Below are 21021 nucleotides of genomic sequence, written 5' to 3' on the forward strand. Positions count from 1 at the left end.
ATTTCTTCTTTCTTTTAGCTCAAAAACAAGGTTTAGTTATTTATGTTAGCTAGATTTGAAATTTGCATATTAGCCCATCAATAAAGAGGTAACTTGGCCTTTGAAATTACAAATTAAAATTAAAATACACATTTAATTTTTAAGAAGAGAAATTAAATTTAAATTCTGATAATGATATAATTGAAAAGAGAGAATTTATTCTTAAAATAGGTGAAGTGAGACTCCTTTTCCAACTTTAGGAAAAACTGGCCAATGCTGTTAATTTGAAAGAATATATGCCTTCTCTTATTGTCATTAAAGTCCATCAATTAAATTATATTAATGGGGGCAAAGGTAACTAAACATCACTAAAATTGCTACATCAAATAGATTTTGTTGCCCTTGTGGGACAACGTTTACAATGTCCAAACCTAAATTTGTCTTTTGCCTTTTTGTTTAAGCTAATTAGAAAAAGTTTACCTAAATTTGTCTCACCCTTCTTGTTTAAATTAGTTACATAAGTTAATTAAAAAAAAAAAAGGTGGATTTGGAGAATGTAAAAAACATTCACCTGCATTTTCTTTTTAATTGTAAACAAATTTGCTGAGACTTCTCTTTCATTGAATCAAATTCAAACTGATTAAAACTTTCGACTGCCAAACCAATTTCTTTTTTCAAGTATATTTGAATTCAGTTAATTAGTGTTCATACACTTTTTTATTAAATAATATTTAATAACTAATCTACCATTTTATAGTTTACAGCATTATTTATATCATTTATAAAAAAATTTATTGAATTTATATCATCTATCAATCGAGTCTTAGTTCAGTTAGAGAATTACCATAATATAATTTTATTTCTAAATTAAGTTATATAATTATGTAGGTGTTTATGAATTTTATATTTTATAAATTAATAAAAATTTATCCATTATGAGATTTAAACTAAAGACACCATGCATATAAAATTTTTCTTTTCCCATTTAAACTAGGGGTTAGTATTTGGTATATTGGTAATGTACTCTTTTTTATTCCACAAGCAGCCTTAAAAAATTGTCACGTGTCTCTCTTTTTTTTTAATATTTATTTTTTAAAATATTTTACTATACAATAAGACATTTGTCAACTCCAAGACCGTTCTTGTGGAGTATAAAAACTCCATTAGTAATGTACCAAATATTTTCCCTTAATCTAAAGCAATTTTTATTAATATGAAACTTTAATAAGTATATTTGTTATATATTTGTATTTATTGTTGAGGCAAGGTGTGCTGATTAAGCTGAGTGGCACTCGGTAGTGCCCATTACAAACTGCCACTGAGACAGTGAACTTACTTGTCATATTTAAGTTGACAATTTAATGAAGAAAATTGTAACGTCCTAAAATTTTGAATGTTTGACTATTGGATTTCATCTTATTTGAGTCTCTGTATATGTGGTTATGTACTTTGTTTATGTGGTTGAGGTCAGGAGTTTCAGTCGTATCTCTAGAAATTTTGTTATTTTAATTTAAGATAACCCCTATCATTGAATGACATATTTAAGTCTAATTTAGTGTAAACTTGTGCCAAGAATGAGCTTGTTGGTTCAATGGTTAAGTTTTTGTATTCTGTTTGGCCCTGTGTTCGAGTCTTAGAGCATGCAATAAGGAACATTTTTGCTAAATGCTAAAAATCTGAGTGGAAGTTAATTAATAATTAACGTTAGTTCCTCTTCTCCTATTTTTACTTTTCTTCCTCTTCTTCCTCTTCTTTATTTTCTTTAATTTTTCAGTTCTTTTTCTTTATTCTTTATTTTGATCATTGTCGTAAAGAATACGGGACTTGTAATATCTTCAAAATCCCCTTGGTTGTAAATAATATAAGATAAAATTTTAACGAAATAAGGTATAAGATCAAAGAAAATAAAAGTTACAATATATCAAAAGAGAGTTAAATCAAGAAGCATGACATGATGTATTAAGGAAGCGACTAAATTGCAAATATGCAAAAAGTTCTATGGCACAAGCATAAATGTATCACCCCTACAATTGATATATAATAAAAGTAGTAATAAATTGAATAATGTATAATTGATTTTTCGGTAAAATGAGAAAATGATATAAAGCGGATAAAGAGAATATTGAGGAGTATTAAAATGATAATAATAATAATGACTAAGAAGTAGGTTTTAGTATATTGATTTAAAGTAAAGGCTAAATTGTAAATATGTGGAAAGTTTTTGGCTCAAGCGTAAATATTCAAAATGTAGGGATCGAAGTGTAAAAATAAGAAATTTGAAAGACCAAAAGTGAAAATAATCCAATATACTAAGATATGAAATTGGCATGTAAGAACCAAATTGAATAGGTGAAGAATTGTGAGGGACTAAATCTTAATTTTATCAAATTAAGTGATGATTCAAGGATGGAATTTTGAAAGATCATAAAGGGAAAAATGGTCAATTAGCAAGAGGGAGAGTTCTAAAATGTAATGATGATTTTTATGATATTTTGGTAATTTTTTTAATTAATTAATTAGTTCAATATTATTTTATTAATATTTTGCTTAGATATTTATTATTATTTTATTTAGAAAAATGGTAGTATAAAAGGAGAGGAAGGATGAAGGAAATGGATCATCCTTCCAACATGAGTGAAAGGGTGAGAAAAGAAATCTTCTTTTCTTTACAATTTAGTCCTTTGCCGTGAAAAACTACCTTTTTAACCAAAATTTTTGAAAATTTCCTTAAATATTAAAGAGAGAAGATGAAGTAGAGATTCTAGAGAATATGTTCATCAATTTAGAAGCAAGAAAATAGTAGATGAAAGTGGAGAAAATGAGAAGAAAAAGGAAGGAAAGTGGTGAAGATGAGAAATGCATGGAAATGAAGAAGAAATGAAGAAATTCTTGACAAATAAGGTAAGTTTCATACTAAACCTGCTTGTATTTCAATATATTGAGTTAAATATGTTTTGAGTGAGATGTATGAAACATGTATTTAATCTAAATACTAGAAACAAAAAGTATTTGATGAAGAATAGAGACTTAAAACACTAAATTGGTAAGAGAGTGTGTGATTTGTATGGTGAAAAGTACTAAGATTAATAAATGAATATGTAATCTACACATAAACATAAGTGTCTAATTTGTATAGTAATCAAAAGTATAACAATTATGTGTGAATGAATGAAAGATAGTGCAAAGAACAATGGAAAAGAAAATATTTTTTCAATAAAACAGTTTGGACAGTAACAATGACTTAACTTTGAAAATTCTCCAAATATTATAGAAATTTAGTTAGAGATTGAATTAAATATTTAATTAAATCTTACTGAGTCTAGTTTCATACGGAAGAAACGGTGAAAGAAACGAAAATTTATAGTTTTAGATATATTAATTTTCATGAAACAAGGTCGGGGTGGATTCAGGTTCCCCTATTCTGATTTTGGAAAATCATAAAAAATTGTAAAAAAAAATTATTAGGGTTTTAAATTTATATTTTCAAATTATTAATGATTCTATTTTCAAGAGAAATAAACGGAAATATCATCCAAACCTCGTACTAAGAGATAATTAAATTTTAGTAAAGAAACGTTGAAGCTATCAAGCAGTAGAATAAAGACAAATTTGAAGAATTTACTATACTTATTGGCTACATCATAAATTCTGTAATTTTTATGGTAAAAATATATTTGAGTCTAGTTTCAAAAACATCAAAAGGATCTTAATTTCAAATTATGTAGCTCAGATATAAATAATTTAGTGACTATGACTCAAGTGGACAGCTTTGATATGAACACATAAGTAAATAGTGGAATTATAGATAATGTTACATATAAGCATGTTATATACTAAAAGTTAAAGATTCTAACAAATATATACATAAAGGATATGGAAAGGAGAGGAGGAGGAGGAAAAATATATGAATATATATACAGTAGATGAATTTGAAATGTTTGAAATGGTTGTAAGTGATGGAATGATTATGACATGTATGTTTAAACGAATTGATAAAATAATAAGTGAATAATTGTTAATTGATGTGATATTGAATTCTTTGTTAAATATGAAATATATGTAAAATGGGTAAACTACTTTTGAAAGTGCAGGTCCTCCAATGGTCTTATTTAGAAAACTTTAATATTTGTGTTAATTTTATATACTTTTTATCTTTAATTGAATATCATGTTTTTATGATGACTTAATATTAGAAATAGATGTAAGTAGATGATGTGTAAAATGAAGTGGCGGTTATGACATCTGAATATATATTAAGGTAATGATATAAAATAAATAAATAAAAAATAAAACATGGAACTTGTAGGAAATGGAGACGATGTCACGATGACAAGTTCACCATGTTACGACTTGGAAACCCCAATGTCGCGACAACAGTTCAAAATTTTTTATGAACTTTACAATTTGGCCTTTGATTAATTGTGGATGTTTTAATGGGCTCTTTTAACTCATAATTAGTTTTATCGTAAATTCAATTATTACTAAAATTAGTTAATGATCTACATTAATTAAATAATAAGATAAATTGATCTGAAATTTTTAATAGTTGCTTCGGCAACGAATGTGACATCCTGATATCTTGACTCGACGATCGGGTCGGGTATGAGGGTGTTATAGGACTAGTTGAAGTTTTGCGCTATTAGCTTTCTAGTTAGAAGGTTATTAAGTAAGTTTCACTGTCAATTCGTTTATTTCCTTGATTTTCCTTTTGTTCTTTGTAGCATGCTCTAAATTGGTTGTTTTGAGTGTATTGTGTAAATAGTTGATAGTCAATCGTTTGGTTCCCTATGAGGCGAGGATATCAGAAGTAGTGAATCTCAACCTGTCAATTCTAGTAATCATCGTTGATCTTTCGGTAAGTATTGATTTTGTTGAAGGTTTCGTGTCGAAACTTTCAACATAGGTATTTTGAGTATAACTGTGCATTGTTATTGATAAAGTTGGTTGATTGAGTTATTGGATGGTTGTTTTAGACTTTGGAACTCCTCCGCGTTGTTACTGCTTCGAAATCGTTTCAGGTGTGTATCGAAAACCCAAGTTTTTGTGAATTTTGGATGCCAAAAAACATGGTTGTCGACGCCACACTACTGTATACTAGGCCGTGTGGTAGGTTGTGTGCGACAGACGACCGTGTGGTAGGCAGTGTAACACACTATTTACCAATACAAAGAATGCAAGATTCTGAGATGATTGGTGAGTTTTTATGCTAAATTGTGCTACCTATCTAACCAAGCATTTTCCCTTGATGAAAAGTATTCTAACTCAAAACTTGTGAGAAAAGTCTTAAGGTCATTACTCAAAAGGTTCTCTATCAATGTGACTACAATAGAGGTGGCAAAAGATTTGTAAAGCCTAAGTATTGATAAGTTGATAGGCTTCCTAAAAACTTTTGAGATAAACTTGGATGAATATAAGAAGAGTAATTCGAAGGGAGAAAAAAGTTGTTGATGAATTGTCAATTCTCAATAAATCTACAATAAAAGAACTCCAAAAGTATATTGATCTTCTTACTAAAAACTTCAATAAATCCTTTAGGAAGCAAGCTAGGAGGTTTAAGAAGTTCAAAACATCAAAGAACACTTCTAACACCAAAATAAAATGTGTTGTTACCAAGGAGGGGACTAAAAGAGAATAGAATAAAGACATCCAGTTTCATGAATGCCTTGGCTATGGTCATATTCAAGCTAAGTTTTCTAACATTCTAAAGAATAGAAAGAAGGTTTTATGTACTAGTGGAGTAATAAAGACACCTCTAACAATTTTAAATCTGATTAAGACCAAATGAACAATTATGTAGCATTTGCATTAGGTGTGGATTCTAGTTTTAAGGCTGATAGAAATGATGAATCTTTTGGTGGTTCTAATAGAGAGTTTATGAACACATATAAAACTATAATGGGAAAATGAGAACATGTTTGCGAGTTGAACTCGAAATTGGCTCAAGAGAATGCTCAACTTAAAAAGGAAAATAGAAATTTGATTAAGCAAGTTGAAGCTAACAAGTCCTTGTTGACTGATAAGTTGGATAATCTTATCAAAACAAAGAAGAAGTTGTTTGAAACAAAATTGCTTCTTGTGAAATTCAACACAAGGAGTAGGAAGCTGGATGAAATTCTTATTGTTGGTAGAAAGGATCCAAGAAGGAGTAGAATACGATTTTTTGAGAAAGGAAAAATAATCAAGAAGAGTTCTGCTTTGTTGTGAAAAAATCCAAGCAAGGTGAAATAGGTGTATATTCTACCAATGCTGTAATAATCAAGACTGACAAGAAAGTACCTGTTTATTCCAAAATCATTTGTCATTATTGTGGTAAGTGGGAGCATATTAGACCAAGGTGTTTCAAAATACTACATGATTTGAGGTGGAAATGTTTAGTGTTAGCTAAAGTTCCCACTACACGCAACCACTCAAATGCTAGAAAGCAAAAACAAGTCGAAAGGAAGAATAAACCAAAGTGTTTGCTTGTAACTCATAGACCTTTGAAGGTTTCACATGAATATGTTTGGTATTTCGACAGTGGTTATTCAAAACACATTACTAGGAATCAAAATTTCCTTGTTGACTTTGAAGACTTCCTTGGTGGTAGAGTTACTTTTGGTAATAGAAAGAAACACAATATTCTTGGGAAGGTACTATAGTTGCACACAGTTTATCTAGATTGAAGAATGTATTACTGGTGCAAAGTTTGAAAGCCAATTTAGTGAGTATAAACCAGTTGTATGATCAAGGTATGATAGCGAGCTTCACTATAGATGAATGTTGAGTTTCTTCCAAGACAAAAAAGAAAGATTATGGAAGGAGTTAGAACAGTTGATAACCGCTATAAGGTTCTACGGCTTGCGATGTATAAAAAAGAAAGTGTCTCTAAATTAGAATCATAGCATAAGAAGCTTGGTCATGTACACTACAAAGGATTTTAACGACTAATTCAATTTGAAACTATCAAATGGATACCAAAACTAGGTTGAGATGTACCACCAAAACTAAGTTGAGATGTGCCAAAAGTTTGCAATAGTTGTTTAAAGGGTAAACATATGGAGAGGCACAAGAGAGTCTAACAAGTTCAAATATCCAAGCCAATGGAGTTACTTCACATGAATTTGATAGTATCTGTGCAGATAGAGAGAATTGGTGGCAAGCGTTATGTGCTAAACTAAGTGGATGGATACTCAATATACACATGGGTGATGTTTGTTAGAGACAAGGTTGACACTTTTGAGGAATTTAAGAAGCTATACAGAACCCTAAAGAATGAAAAGGGTCGAGTGATAGGCGTGATCAGAAGAATAAGAAGTGGCCATGGAAGGGAGTTTGAGAATAAGGATTTAGTATATTACTGTAAAGATAAAAGGATCAAGCATTAATTTTTTACTCCAAGAACTCTAGAGTAGAATAGAGTTGTTAAATGCAAGAAGAAAACAATTCAAGAGATGGCTAGAGTAATGCTCAATAGTAAGGGTATTGCTCACAAGTTTTGGGTTGAGGTTGTTAATGCAGCTACCTATATGATCAATAAGGTTCATCTAAGACCAAAGACTCAAGTGACTATGGAAGGGTAGAAAATCAAGTGTGAAATATTTTCATGTGTTTGGAAGTAACTATTATATACTGAAGGATCGAGAGTATTAGGAAAAGTTTGACTCCAAGTCTAATGAAGGTGTTTTTTTGGGGTATGCCACAAACAGTTTAGCTTTTAGAGCCTACAATGAGAGAACAAAAAAGGTGATGGATTCCATTAATGTAGTTATTGATGATGAAGCCTCATGTGTAAGCAATCAGGTATAAGATTATCTTTTGAAACCCTTAGTGGAAGCTACAATACCCACTCCCAGTAACCATTTAAAGATGGATGACATACATCCTAATAAGTAAGAAAGATGAAGTTGAAACTGAGTTAAAAGAGCATTGTGATCATATTGATCAACCCTAACCTTCTTCTAGGTTCAGATTGAATCACTCTACCAATGATATTATTGGTGACATCCATAATGGCGTCCAAACTAAAGGGAAGCCTAGATAGAATTATAAAGACATGATGAGGTTTGAATTTTGTACATCTCAATTTTATACAATCCTTATATTTTTCAACATTTGTTTAGCTTTGGTTCAATCAAGAGAGTAAGGATCTTTGGCATCCTAATGGGCAAGTTTATTCTTAAGCAAAATGAGGGGAGTAGTATTTAGAAGCTAAAGTTGTGATGAGTAATGGTTGATGGTTGCTATGTTGTAAGTTGATGTGTTTCTATATAGGAAGTATATGTCCTTATGGTATATCTCCTTTGAAGGTTGAATTGGAAGCTGCTTATGTTTTCTGAACATGTTTCTGATCTTGCAGACAGTTCTTAGTCTGTAACTTTTATTTTAATTGGTCTTTATGAAACCTTAAAATGATGATACTGCTATGAAACTAATATGTTAAACCGTGTTATTTCGTTATGATGGATGTTTACTTTGGTGCATTCTGTCTTATTTTTTGCTTACTTAGATATAATTTAGTATTTTGATTGTTAGCGCGAATTCTAGACACAACATTGATAGTTGAAGTTACTATGTTATGTTTTAAATTGATTTTGGTAGGATGAGGTTTGTGTTGAAGGGGTGCTATAGATGATTGTAATGATTAGCTTCCTATATTGTTTTATTTTGTTTAATAAATTGCCAAAGGGAGAGATTGTTGAGGCGAGGTGTGCTAATTGAGCTGAGTGGCGCTCAGTAGTGCCTACAGCAAACTTACTTGTCCTATTTGAGTTGGCAATTTAATGAGGAAAATATTTTAACTAATAAATGTGCTTATATTTTGAAGATACTATAGTCCATCTATGGAAACCAATCCCTGACTACTAAAGATTGATTGGAGGAGAGTGAATCAATTCAACCCTTAGAATGTGGAGATTTGATCGAGATTATGTTGCTGGTTTCTGAAGATCATATCTTTGATCGATTATGCTTTGAATGTTTATGTTGTAATTGCTATTTTCAGTGAGTTACTTTGTATTTACTTAGATTCTATGTTAGCAAGCTAAATTTGATATATGTTACTTTGTATTTACTTAGATTCTATGTTAGCAAGCTAAATTTGATATATGTTTTAAAGCTTGTCTAAGTTATGTACAAGAGCTTATTGAAAGCACTTGAATCTATTTATTAAGGAACTACTCTATGAGAGAGTGCAATTGAATTGTAAACATTGAGTGTTTAGTGTTCTAGTTTTTAGGTACGAAAGTGAGATCTTTATACTTAGGGAGTGATAGAGTGTGAATCACTAGTTGTATCTGTGATACAAGATAGTGGAATTACTTACTGAGCTAGGCTCCACAAATGTAGGAAAATCGAAGTGTATAAACAAATTATTAGTGTTCTTTGTTTTTCTTTGCACAGTTTAACGCAATGCCAAGCCATAGTGGCCACTGCAGTTAAGCACTTCCATTACTATTTTCATATTCAGTAAATTGCAACTATAGGTAGCAACATATACTAACAATGTTGTTGATTGAGTTGATGTCAACAAATTAACTCAACACCAACTTAAGTTTGTTGACAGCACCATGATAAATAATTGTATTTATTTAGTATTATTAATCTAATGTATTTTTATGCTTAAATTTCATTTTACTCACAATTTAATCTTTTTTTTATTTTAATGCCGTATATATTTTTTGTGTTGTTATTAATTAATTTCAAATAATACGTTTTATTTTTATTGTATGTTATTTTTAAACACACCTATATTTCAAAATATGTGATTTCCATACGTATATGCGTGTGATAAATTTTTTATACTTATTAAGAGTGTTGGTATTGTTTTAAGTTGAGAGTTAAGAATATTCAAAATCATTTTTTCTAAGGAAAAAAAATGAAAAAATAACATTGATAACACCAAATTTCATATTTAGTAGCGATGGAAATGAAGTAAAAAATCTTAATAATCTTATTTAAGAATGAATTTATTAATCAAGTTTTCCATTTATAGGTAAAATATTTTGGGATAACATAATTTTTTGTCTCTAAACTCAGCAATTAGGCCTACTTTGGTACCTATATTTTTTTGGTCCACTTTGGTCTTTGAACTTGCCTACTAGATCTATTTTAGTCCATAAAATTGAATTTTGTCAAGATTTTGATGATATGACCAGTGTTACTAGAACAATACCAAAATCAGAGGGATTGAGAATTGATGATATAACGATGCGAACAAAGGGGTTGAACCAATTGACTTGAAAATTTCTCAAATTTGGTAAAAATAAAAAAACCAAGACAAAAATCGGTAGTTGAGCAAGTTGAATCGATTTGATAAAAAAATTGTTTTTTTTTTATTTTTTAGATTTTTATGAATTTTTTTGTTATTTATTTAATTATTGTTGGTCCAACAATCAAACCGATCGAATTGGTTGAATTGAAAATTGGTGGTTAACCTATTCAACCATTGGCCCTATTATTAAAACACTAAATGTGACATTTTTGAGATTATATAACATTATCACTTAAAATTTATATATATATATATATATATAAAATATATAATATATATATTGTGAAAGTACTTGGGCAATCCCTCTAATAACAAGAAGTGAGCAAACAAGTCCCTCTATTAAAAAGACCAATCAAATCCCTATATTTTTAAAATAAAAGCAAATTGATAAAATTGAATTGTTTATATATAATGAATAACTATTTAAATAAATCTCGTAGACATAAAAATAAGTTTTGATGTGCATGTTCATTGTTTTAATTTTCCAATTACAAGTATATGAGCAGTAGTGAATTTATGAGCATTTGTGATGGGAATTGAATGGGCAAACTAAAGGGAATTCTTAATCCATAAATGCAAGGTGTTGAAATAAAAAAGAATACACACTCTTACAAAAGGCGATGTCTGTTGGCAGGCACCCACCACAATTGACTCTATAATAAAAACAACCCCTACAAACCTTCCTTTGACACTTTTGGGCAAAAGAAAAGACACAAAAAAGAGTTGTAGGCAAAAAGAAAAAAGAGGCCAAAGCAAAGTGTTTTGTTTTACCCTTTTTTGCTTGGGATTAATTGATTAATTCTAATTAATCAAAAGTTGTGCCATAAATTAATATCCAATGGAATTAGCAAATTCAACCACCCCCAATTGTTTTTCATGGTGGAATTAACTATCATTGCCTCTATAAAGAAATGGAGGATGGAAGACATAAAAGCTAGGCAACAACAAAAGATCACCCCAAGGAAAGAGTAAAAGTGATTTCCCCCTTTGAGATTACAAGAGATAAATACAATAGTTTTTTATTTGAAAATTATTGAATGATGATTGATGCTTTTAAGCACTAAACTCTGTTGCTTAAGGAATATATTTGAAATTATTGTTAGTGGGACAGTTCTTAATCTGCACTAAGAAAGTAAAAAAAAAAACGACACTTAGGGTGATTGATTAGACTTCCAATCATTCCTAAAACTTTGAGTTTAATCTCATCAAATCAAGCTTCTTAGTATTACCTAATGATTGTTCAATTGATGTTTGTGTTAAAATGTTGAGAGTTCATTCAATTTTAAAACCATTTGTAACAAAGGAAATTAATAAATATGTTGATTGGGATAAAAGTTTAGCTTAGAAAGAGAGGATTTTCATTGACCTTTCCACAAAAGTAATTTATTTTTTTAAATTTCATACAAATTATCGGGATAATCAAACCATTAAAGATTAAGGGTTTTTTTTATAAGCAGTGTGTATTTATAATTAGTGTTGTTGAGTAATATTTTGTGTCTCTCATTAAAGAAAAAATTTAAATATTTATATACATTATCACTGTTCATGATTTGATTCTACTGATCCTATTGTTCATAGAACTAACATTATAAGTAGACTTCTGGCATACTAGATATGTGTATCATTATAGGTTGTTTGATGAACCTCGCAGCCTATCACATGCAAACTCCTTGGATATGTGCGAAATGAGACTGCGAACTCCCCTCGACTTATGTAAAATGATATCGCGAATTCTCTTGATTGTTCTCTCATTACATGTCTCGCACTCCACCGGCTACTCGGATCTTATCCAAATTTCAGATTTGTGGTTAATAAGTGTAAAAACAAAGTGACACTGCACCGGAAGAACTTAAATCTACTAGAATTAATTATTTTAGCGATGATTCCTCAAACCAAATTCCTTTTTGAAGGAAAAACATAGCCTAAGCACTGTACAACCAAATTACTCCATCCTCGTTTTAGTTCTGTACAACCATACCATAACCGGTTCTTTTTTGCTCTTTCTTTTCAAAGGTAAAAGAAGAAACAGTAATACAATCTGCTTAATATCTTTTTTTCTTTTTTTAATTTCAGGTTAAAATTTACTGCAAAGGGAAGTTATTTTTCAGGTTTGGGTTTGAACAGGGAAAAACAATAGACAGAGATTCTTCTCGGCGAAACCTCAACTGCTTCGCGATGAAATCTTCGATCGTTCGTTGAAACTCTTCGTTGCTCAACTCGTCTTCTGGAACTAATTCCCCGTCCATATTTTCAACTTTCCGGCACTTTTCTGTCTCGGATCGTCGTAGTTCCTTCGTCACTTCCTCTCCACTCTTTCTTATCGCCAACTTCTCCGACTTACTCCTTCTATACACTCTCGGATAGTCCATCTCAAACTCAGAGTCCGGCTCCGGCTCCGGCTCCGGCTCCGTTTCTTCACTGTTTAAGGTATCTGTGCTCGCTTCAGAGATGATCTCTTTGTCTTGATACAGAACCTCTTTTTGAAACTCGAATTTGGAGCGATTCTCAGCATTGTTGATGATTTCATCGTAGATTTTGGAATCAACATTGTTAACAGTGGAAAAAATGCCGGACTTGGCAATGAGGGTAACGATGATGACGTTATAGACGAGGAAAACAAAGAGGGGACTGGTGACGACTCCGCCGAGCTTCAAAAGGAACTCTCCGGAGATTTTGACGGCGAAAGGCAAGCGCTCGAATGTCCACGCTAAAAATAGCAAAGCCGAAAGCAATTCCAAGAAACGGAAGGCCTTGGCTAAGCTTCGAAGCCGATTGTACCTCCTCATCGCCTTAGCTTTCTCTGCTTTCACGTTATCGAAACCAAAGGAATCCATCAAGACCAAAGTTTTCGCTGAAGTATGGAAAGAAAATTGAAAAGTTTAAAGTTACGTGTGGTATCTATCTGTGGAAACTGATGTGTGAATTTTCGGGGTAAACAAACGGAGAGTTGAACAGTAAGAGCAGGGTGGTTTTTGTTTTTGCTATTGGGAGAACTGAACCATCATAGGGAAATGCTTATATAGACTGATAGGCATAGAATTTAGGAATTTATTTATTTAAAAAAATCTTAAGCATAACTAAAAGATTAAAGGGTCCTATTCATTAAGGCAAGCTTGATTTAGTTAATAATGGAAATATCCCATATGGTTGGGTAGATCAGAGGCTCATCAAGTACATGACACGTGGATATTATTTTTACATCAGGATATAAATGTATAAAATTTTAAGGATAATTATTTTTGTTAATTAATAAATTTTGAATTAAACTTATCTAACCTCTAAAATAAAATCCCTTTCCTCCTTTCACAAAATTTTAAGTAAATTTTTATTTTTATTTTTATTTTTATTTATAAATGGCAATGTATCATTGGTTGGTTTAATTTTTAATATAAGGACTAACCTGATAAAAAAAAATTTATCCAGATGTCAAAGTAATAATTTAACTATAATACCGGAGTATTAAGCCTTTAAACAATTCTTTGGTTTTTTCGAAAATCTACAAATTTCTAGTCTTTAGCTAAAACAGGTGAGTTAAAAACGATCATCCATTCCTTGCTGTTTAGAGTAGTGCAGCAATTGATTTTGGGTTTGATTGTCAGACACATTAATATGTATGACCTTATTTATTCACTCTCTGTCTCTCTATTTATTGTATTCCACTTCTCCATGAAGATTTACGATACCACCTTCTGTCATTGATTTGCCCTCTCCTCTCCTCTTGGTTTCAGATTTTATAGATTTTTGGTTGAATGGAATACTAACGATGAAAATATCCTGACATTCAATCCTGCTTGGTGTGTCAATACAATGGACTTCCAACTCACCTACTGTACATACAAAACTATGCCTTTCCTCTCACCAAACTTGTATCAAAGGAAACCCATAGACCTTTCATTTCAACTCATACTATTCCCATTCAAGGAAAGATCAATACTCATAATTGCAAACTTAAACACTGTTTTTAAGAGTTATTATCGTCAAATCTTGTGCACCAGACTACCTAAATAATATTAGGATGCCTTAATATATTGATTACTCCCTCAACATTTATTTATTTTTAGTTAAATTGGTCTCCCATTTTCCCAAAGCAAATTTGACCAGTCAATGCAAATCAATGAACAGTGAATGTCAACTAATTTTTTAATGTATATAATTGTTTCCATTTGTTTTCAATTTAGTTTAATTCTTTTGAAAATTAACCTATTATTTTGAATTTTCTTAAATTTGTATACTCTCTAGTTTTTTTTTTCAATTTTCTAAAATTTTAACTTATTTTAGTTTTTGATTTCTTAACATATTTCTCAAATATTTTTTGAATTTTTATTTTTCAAAATTTTTAATTTTGAAATCTAAACTAGGTTTTTAATTTAATTTTAATTTCTTTTACTTTTTTTTGAATTTTAAGGATTTTTTTGAAAATTTTAGAATAACCCCTTTTTTTCACGTGTCACGTCCATGGTTGGCCACATCATCCTATGGTTAAAAAAACAAATAATGTTAACAATAGAAACTAATTTGTGTATAGATCCTAACCTTAGGGACCAATTTGATTCAAAAAAGTTTAAAAGTCAATTTAAAAAAAATATCAAATTCAAGGGCTAATCTATATATTAATCCTATTAGGATTATATAAAAGAAGGTCGTGGTATAAGTCTGGATGAGTTTCAAATGTTTGGAGGTATTTTAGAGTTTCAAATTATCAGTGCTTTAGACAAGTGCCTAATAAATAGTTGAGTTATGGTGGATCACTTGTACATATACTCAAATAGGGTTTTTTACAAAATAATAATAATAATAAAATAATACTAAAATAATACAACAAAAAAATTATGTACCAAAATGGTACATCCAGGGTGGGTGTCGCCTATGGCAGTGGCATGACCACCCTGGCTCTAACAACATTTCTATCATTTGCTGTTAAAAACGAAAAAAAAAAGTTAGAAACGAAAAAAATAAAAATCTAAAAAAAAATGGATGAAGGGCTGGTTGTGCCTCTGGCAGAGGCTGCACCGAGCAATTAGACCTTTCATGGAGGGGTTTTATTTTTTCTTTGGGGGACCATAATATATGGTCCCCAAAGTTCATTTCGGGAAGAAAGAAGAAGAAGAAGGAAAGAAGGAGAATAGAAGAAGAGTAGAAGAAGAAGGAGAAGGAGGTGGCACCGGTGAGGGAAGAAAAAAGAAAAAGAAAAAGAGGAGGAGGAGGAGAGGGAAGGAAAAAGAAGGAAAAAAAGGTAATTTTTTATTTATAAATTTGAGTAATTAATGTTAATTTAAGTAAATAATTTATTTATTTTAGGTGTTATTATTATTATTGTTGTTGTTGATTGATTTTGACTTAATTCAGATTTAACTTTTAAATTTATTTTTTGCAAGGTGTTATTTTGTTAAAAGAAATATTAAAGTATGTTTGTATTTATTTTATATTTTCATTCATTCCTAATTTATTTTTATTTTATTGAAGTAAAAAAGCATATGTATGTTATGTGCAAATAATGTTTTATTATTATTATTTTATGTAATTTATTTGTTAAGTGTGTTTTAGGTTGATTAGATATATTTTTATAAAATTTATTTGGCATGTTATATTCTAATTATTTTTTTTAAGTGATGGGTTTTAAACCTTTTACAAAAATAGTATAAAAATAAAATACTAAAAATATCTTAATGAAAAAATAAAATACGAAAAGAAATAAAATCTGAAAAAAACTTTTTGGGGAAAATGGTGCTTTGTGGTTTTTACTAAAATAATATAAAAATAAAATACAAAAATACTATATTTTAAAAATAAAATCTGAAAATTTTAAAAATACAAACAAAAGGCCAAAATTAGGGTTATTTACTAAATTAATAAAAAATACTAAAATAATACATTTAAAACATTATGTACTAAAATAATATAAAAATAAAATATGAAAATAGTATATTTTAAAAAATAAAATCGAAAATTTAAAAATACAAACAAAGGGCCAAAATCGGGTTATTTACTAAATTAATAAAAACTAAAATAATACATTTGAAACATAATGTACTAAAATAATATAAAAAATAAAATACGAAAATATTATATATTAAAAATAAAATCTGAAAATAAAAAATACCAACAAAGTGCCAAAATTAGGGTTATTTATTAAATTAATATAAAAACACTTAAATAATACATTTGAAACATTATTTACTAAAATAATATAAGAAAATAAAATACGAAAATAATATATTTTAAAAATAAAATCCGAAAATAAAAAATACCAACAAAGGGCCAAAATCACCGAACAAAAGAAAAGAATATTGCAACATAACTTCTCCTTGTTTTCCCATCTTTTTATTTCGTAAGGAATTTAATTACATATTATAATATATTTTAAAATAATATTGAACAACTTATCATGTTTTTAATTGTTATTGTATCACTCACATTATTATTATTAATTAAAATTTATTTAAAATATATTGAACAACATGTTGGGTATATTATATATATTATATTTTAAACCAAAATATTTTACTTATTATCATTTTAAAATAATAATAATATTTGTATTTGAGTTGGATATATTTATTTTTTAATGTTGTATAGCAAAAAATATGTTGTCGAAAAAACTGTTTGGTATTTTTTGTAATTAAAAGCAATATATAAAATTTAGTTATTCGATAAATATTTAAAATCTATCAAACATTAAAATTAATAACCGAAATTTATTTTGAAATTGCAGGCATTGCAATGACTTCATTGATTAGGAAAGATCCTCGCATATCTGACACAGTTAATAATATGGTAATATATTGTTATTTGTTAATCACCGATGCAATTAAAAAAATATCTACGTAATTTAAGGAAATAAATTATGTTATTATAACTATTTTTTATAATTTAACACTGTTAGGGCTCGTACCGCGCATTAATGGGCCAGGTGAATGGTCTAGGATATTCTCCGGATGCATGACTAATGCCCTACTTGGAGCTAGCTGGATTCGTGTCAGCAGCATTGACCTGGACGTTCGATTTGCGGTACGATTTAATATCCGCATTGGTCGAGCGTTGGCGCCCAGAAACCTACACTTTTCATTTGTCATGTAGGGAGTGCACTGTCCTCTGGAGGATGTTGCATTGCACTTTGGGCTCTCAATCAATGGGAGTTCTATAACAGGCGTAAGTGCGATAACTGAGCCAGGTGCATTTTGTTATAGCCTACTAGGAGCCTCGCCCGGCGATGATGAGTCCAATTTTTCGGATTTGAAATTTACATGGCTGAAAGCCAATTTTGAGCATTTATCAGTTAATGCCACTGAGAAGAGTTGATGTACGCAGCTCGAGCGTACATTATGCATACTGTAGGGGTGTACTGATGCCCAATGCGAACAACAAGTTTTATCTCCAGTATTTACCTCTATTAGCTGATTTGCGTAATGTTCGCTCGTATAGTTGGGGTTCCGCAGTTCTGGCTATGTTGTATTGTGAGCTTTGTCGGACGACAAAGCCTGATGCCGTAGATATAGGCGGATGGCTTGTATTGTTGCAGTCATAGGCTCTTTATCGAATGTCATTCTTGGCATCAGTTAGTCACCAACCATACGTATTTCCACTAGTTAACAGGTGGTAAAATTTAACTTGTTATTAATTGACAATTTCTTTATAATGATACTATTCTAACGATACTATATTTACTTGAAAATTATTTTCGTAGATGGAGTATTTATCCGGGTATCGAAAAGTCGTACACTGTCCCGATATATCGTCTGATGATTGAACAACATGCCAGGGAAGGGGTAAGTTATTCCAATATTCGTGACATGTAATTACTTTGTATATCTTACTCGAACCGTGTTAAATTTTAACAATGGTATTAATCGTACAGTTTATATGGATGCCATATCGTAGACCAGAAATTGTGGGTTTTATACCTTCATCTGCCTACGTTGATTCTCAATTGTGGTGCACTAACGCACCAATTATCAATTTCAATGTAGTCGAGTGGTACCATAGGGATCGAGTACTACGGCAGTTTGGTTGTATCCAATATATCCCAAATCTGCCAATGCAAGTGGGGAAAGTTCACGGCATCAACAAGAGAGGAAAACATGGAAGTCATTGAGGGGTTGTGTACCGAAAATATATTGCGGTATGGGATAATCGGATGGCTTGAAGACCTCAGATGGATATGTCTTCTGATTTGCAACTATTGCTAGAGTACATACAATGGTACTTTAGTATGGTAAAGCTATATTTACTTGGTGGGCAGTCGACTGTAGTCCCCCCACACGTGCAGCAACCTGGAGCATACGATCCAGTGGCCGATATAGAGCCCAAGCCACAGCTAGATCCCAAGCCCGAGGTAGAACCGGAGCCCGAGTCTGAGCGATCGCATTCATAATCGGATGATACTTATCATTCAGATTTGGCAGGCAATGACTATTTTCCTAGCTCATCAAAAGGCAGATACCATTACGGGTTTCATATCTTTGGATCGTATCCACTATAGTACAGCACTACCCCAGCCCGTATCCATCACAGCATGACACTCCTCCTGGCTCAAGTTCATCGATGCAATTCGAGCCATATGACTTGACACTCCTCCCGGCTCAAGTTTATCGATGCCATTCGAGCCATATGACTTCTCTTCCATGTATCAGACACCCTCACCAGTGACTGAAGAGGATGTTGGTCGTCGCAATCACCCATAATGTGAACGTCGACCTCCACAAAAATATACCCCTAGGACCACACCATCGAACCTTCAAATTTAGGGGTTTCTTAGGTTTTGATATTAAAAAAGTTTGTATTTTTTTATATATTTAATTAGATTAATTGAAACTTTGAAAAGTGGAACAAAATTTGAACATAACGTAAATTAGATTAATTTAGACATTTTGAACATTAAAACACTAAATACATTACAATATTAATCTAATTAAATACATTAATTTAATTGGAACATTAATTAAATACATTACAACATTAATCTAATTGGAACAAACTTTGCAATATAAATTTTGTTATATAAATTAAATACATTACAACATAAGCTCAATTCATACCCGATCGTAACGATTGTCCAACATGATAGTTTCACTGCGAGCATTTACTCAAATTATAACCAGCTAACCTGCATAATCCATAACGTTTACCGTCGGATTTCTCCTTAATGTCCATTTCATTACGGATTCTAGATGATTGCGAACGACCTCTCAGATTCTTGTGTAGCCCTCTTTCTAGGACAAGCTCGAAAGTCATCGAAGGCACCTCCCACGTAGACAGGTCAGGCAGGACGAGGAACTCATTTTCCCAGACACGTAACGTGCTCTCGAGTGTGTACACATCATTGAAAAATTGTTCAACATTAAGGTTCACTTTAGCACATGCTGTCACTACATGCGCACATGGATAATAAAGTGCTTGAAACCTCCTACGATCGCATCGTCTATTCCGGAGATCAACTCCATAGGACCTAGGTGGTATACCAGGTCAACGACCAATGGTCTCCATAACTTGAAACATTTCAAGGCGTCGTGAATATATTTCTACATTCATCGACCTCGCCATCCAACGGTTTACAACCATTGCATCCCTGACATCTTTGGCAAACACGTGTCCCGCCTCCATCTGGTTGACTTGTTGCTGACCCATTCTTGGTATCAAGGTAGCCAACCTATAGAATGTAGCCAAGAAGATAGATTAAATCATAAGATGTCGTGTTTTCAACAATACAGCGTTGACCCCCTCCACTAAGTTTGTAGTCATTTGACCATAACGAAAGCCCTCGTCAAAACTTTGAGCCCACTGCCAAGGCTCCATAATACCCAACCACTATCGAAAAGATGTGTTCGTTTGACCCTCCATGTCACTCTCAAGTCGAGTCATTCTTTGGCAAAAAATGTGTGACTCTAGCTCGTGCGCTGTACATGGATTAAGAAAGGATAAGTTACAGTATTGCCCTAAAACATTCAAACTTATATTAAAAAGATAAGGTAATCATTTATCCATTTTCACAACTTGTCTCTTTCAGTCTGCATTCTTAGAATCTCGATAGAAGTTAGCCGCGATGTGTTAGATACAGTAAATGGATCTCTATGGTACATCGAACGCCTAATGGCAGCAATTAATCCTTTCCTTCTATCGGAGATAATGCAAATATTATCGTTGCTAATAACATACCTCCGTAGGTTGGTAAGGAAGAATTCCCACGATTCCATATTCTCCTTATCTACGATAGAAAATACTGTCGGGAGCACGTTTCTATTGCCGTCTTGAGCAACTGTAAGAAGTAAGATCTGTGTATATTTTCTATATAGCCAGGTCCCATCTAGTTGCACAAAAGGCTTGCAGTGGGGAAATGCGCGCACACATGGATCAAACGTCCAGAACATCCAATGGAAAATTTTTTTCCCAACTGTAGTTGGTCATCCAAGTCGTAATAAGATTGTGTCTGTAACTCAATGACAGTCTCTGGTACGTAACAGTCTCTGGTACGTACTCCAACATAATGGCTATCCATCCCTGTAGTTCGTTATACGACATATCAAAATCTCCATACAATTGTTCCATTGCAATCTGTTTAGCTATCCATACCTTTTGATATGATACTTCACACTGAAATCGTACCTGCATTTCGGTAATCAGTACTGTAACTTTAATGGTCGGTTTGCCCTTTACCATTGGCATGATATACGTACATATAGTTTTAGAATCAAGTTTTCGATGATCTTCTGTCATACGTGTTAATGTGTATGTGTGAGACCTAACAAATTTGTGTATCTCTCACATCTACGAATTTTGAATAAATGCAGGTCGTACTC

General features: G+C 31.4%; 1 protein-coding gene across 1 annotated transcript; it reads right to left on the bottom strand.

Moving 5' to 3' along the window:
* Positions 1-12309: 12309 nt before the first annotated feature.
* Positions 12310-13062, bottom strand: LOC108485760 (uncharacterized). The gene has a single exon (XM_017789606.2). The coding sequence runs from the start codon at positions 13060-13062 to the stop codon at positions 12310-12312; it is 753 nt and encodes a 250-aa protein (XP_017645095.1).
* Positions 13063-21021: the final 7959 nt, after the last annotated feature.

Source organism: Gossypium arboreum, chromosome 12, assembly GCF_025698485.1.
Source record: "Gossypium arboreum isolate Shixiya-1 chromosome 12, ASM2569848v2, whole genome shotgun sequence".
In the NCBI taxonomy this organism is placed as follows: domain Eukaryota; kingdom Viridiplantae; phylum Streptophyta; class Magnoliopsida; order Malvales; family Malvaceae; genus Gossypium; species Gossypium arboreum.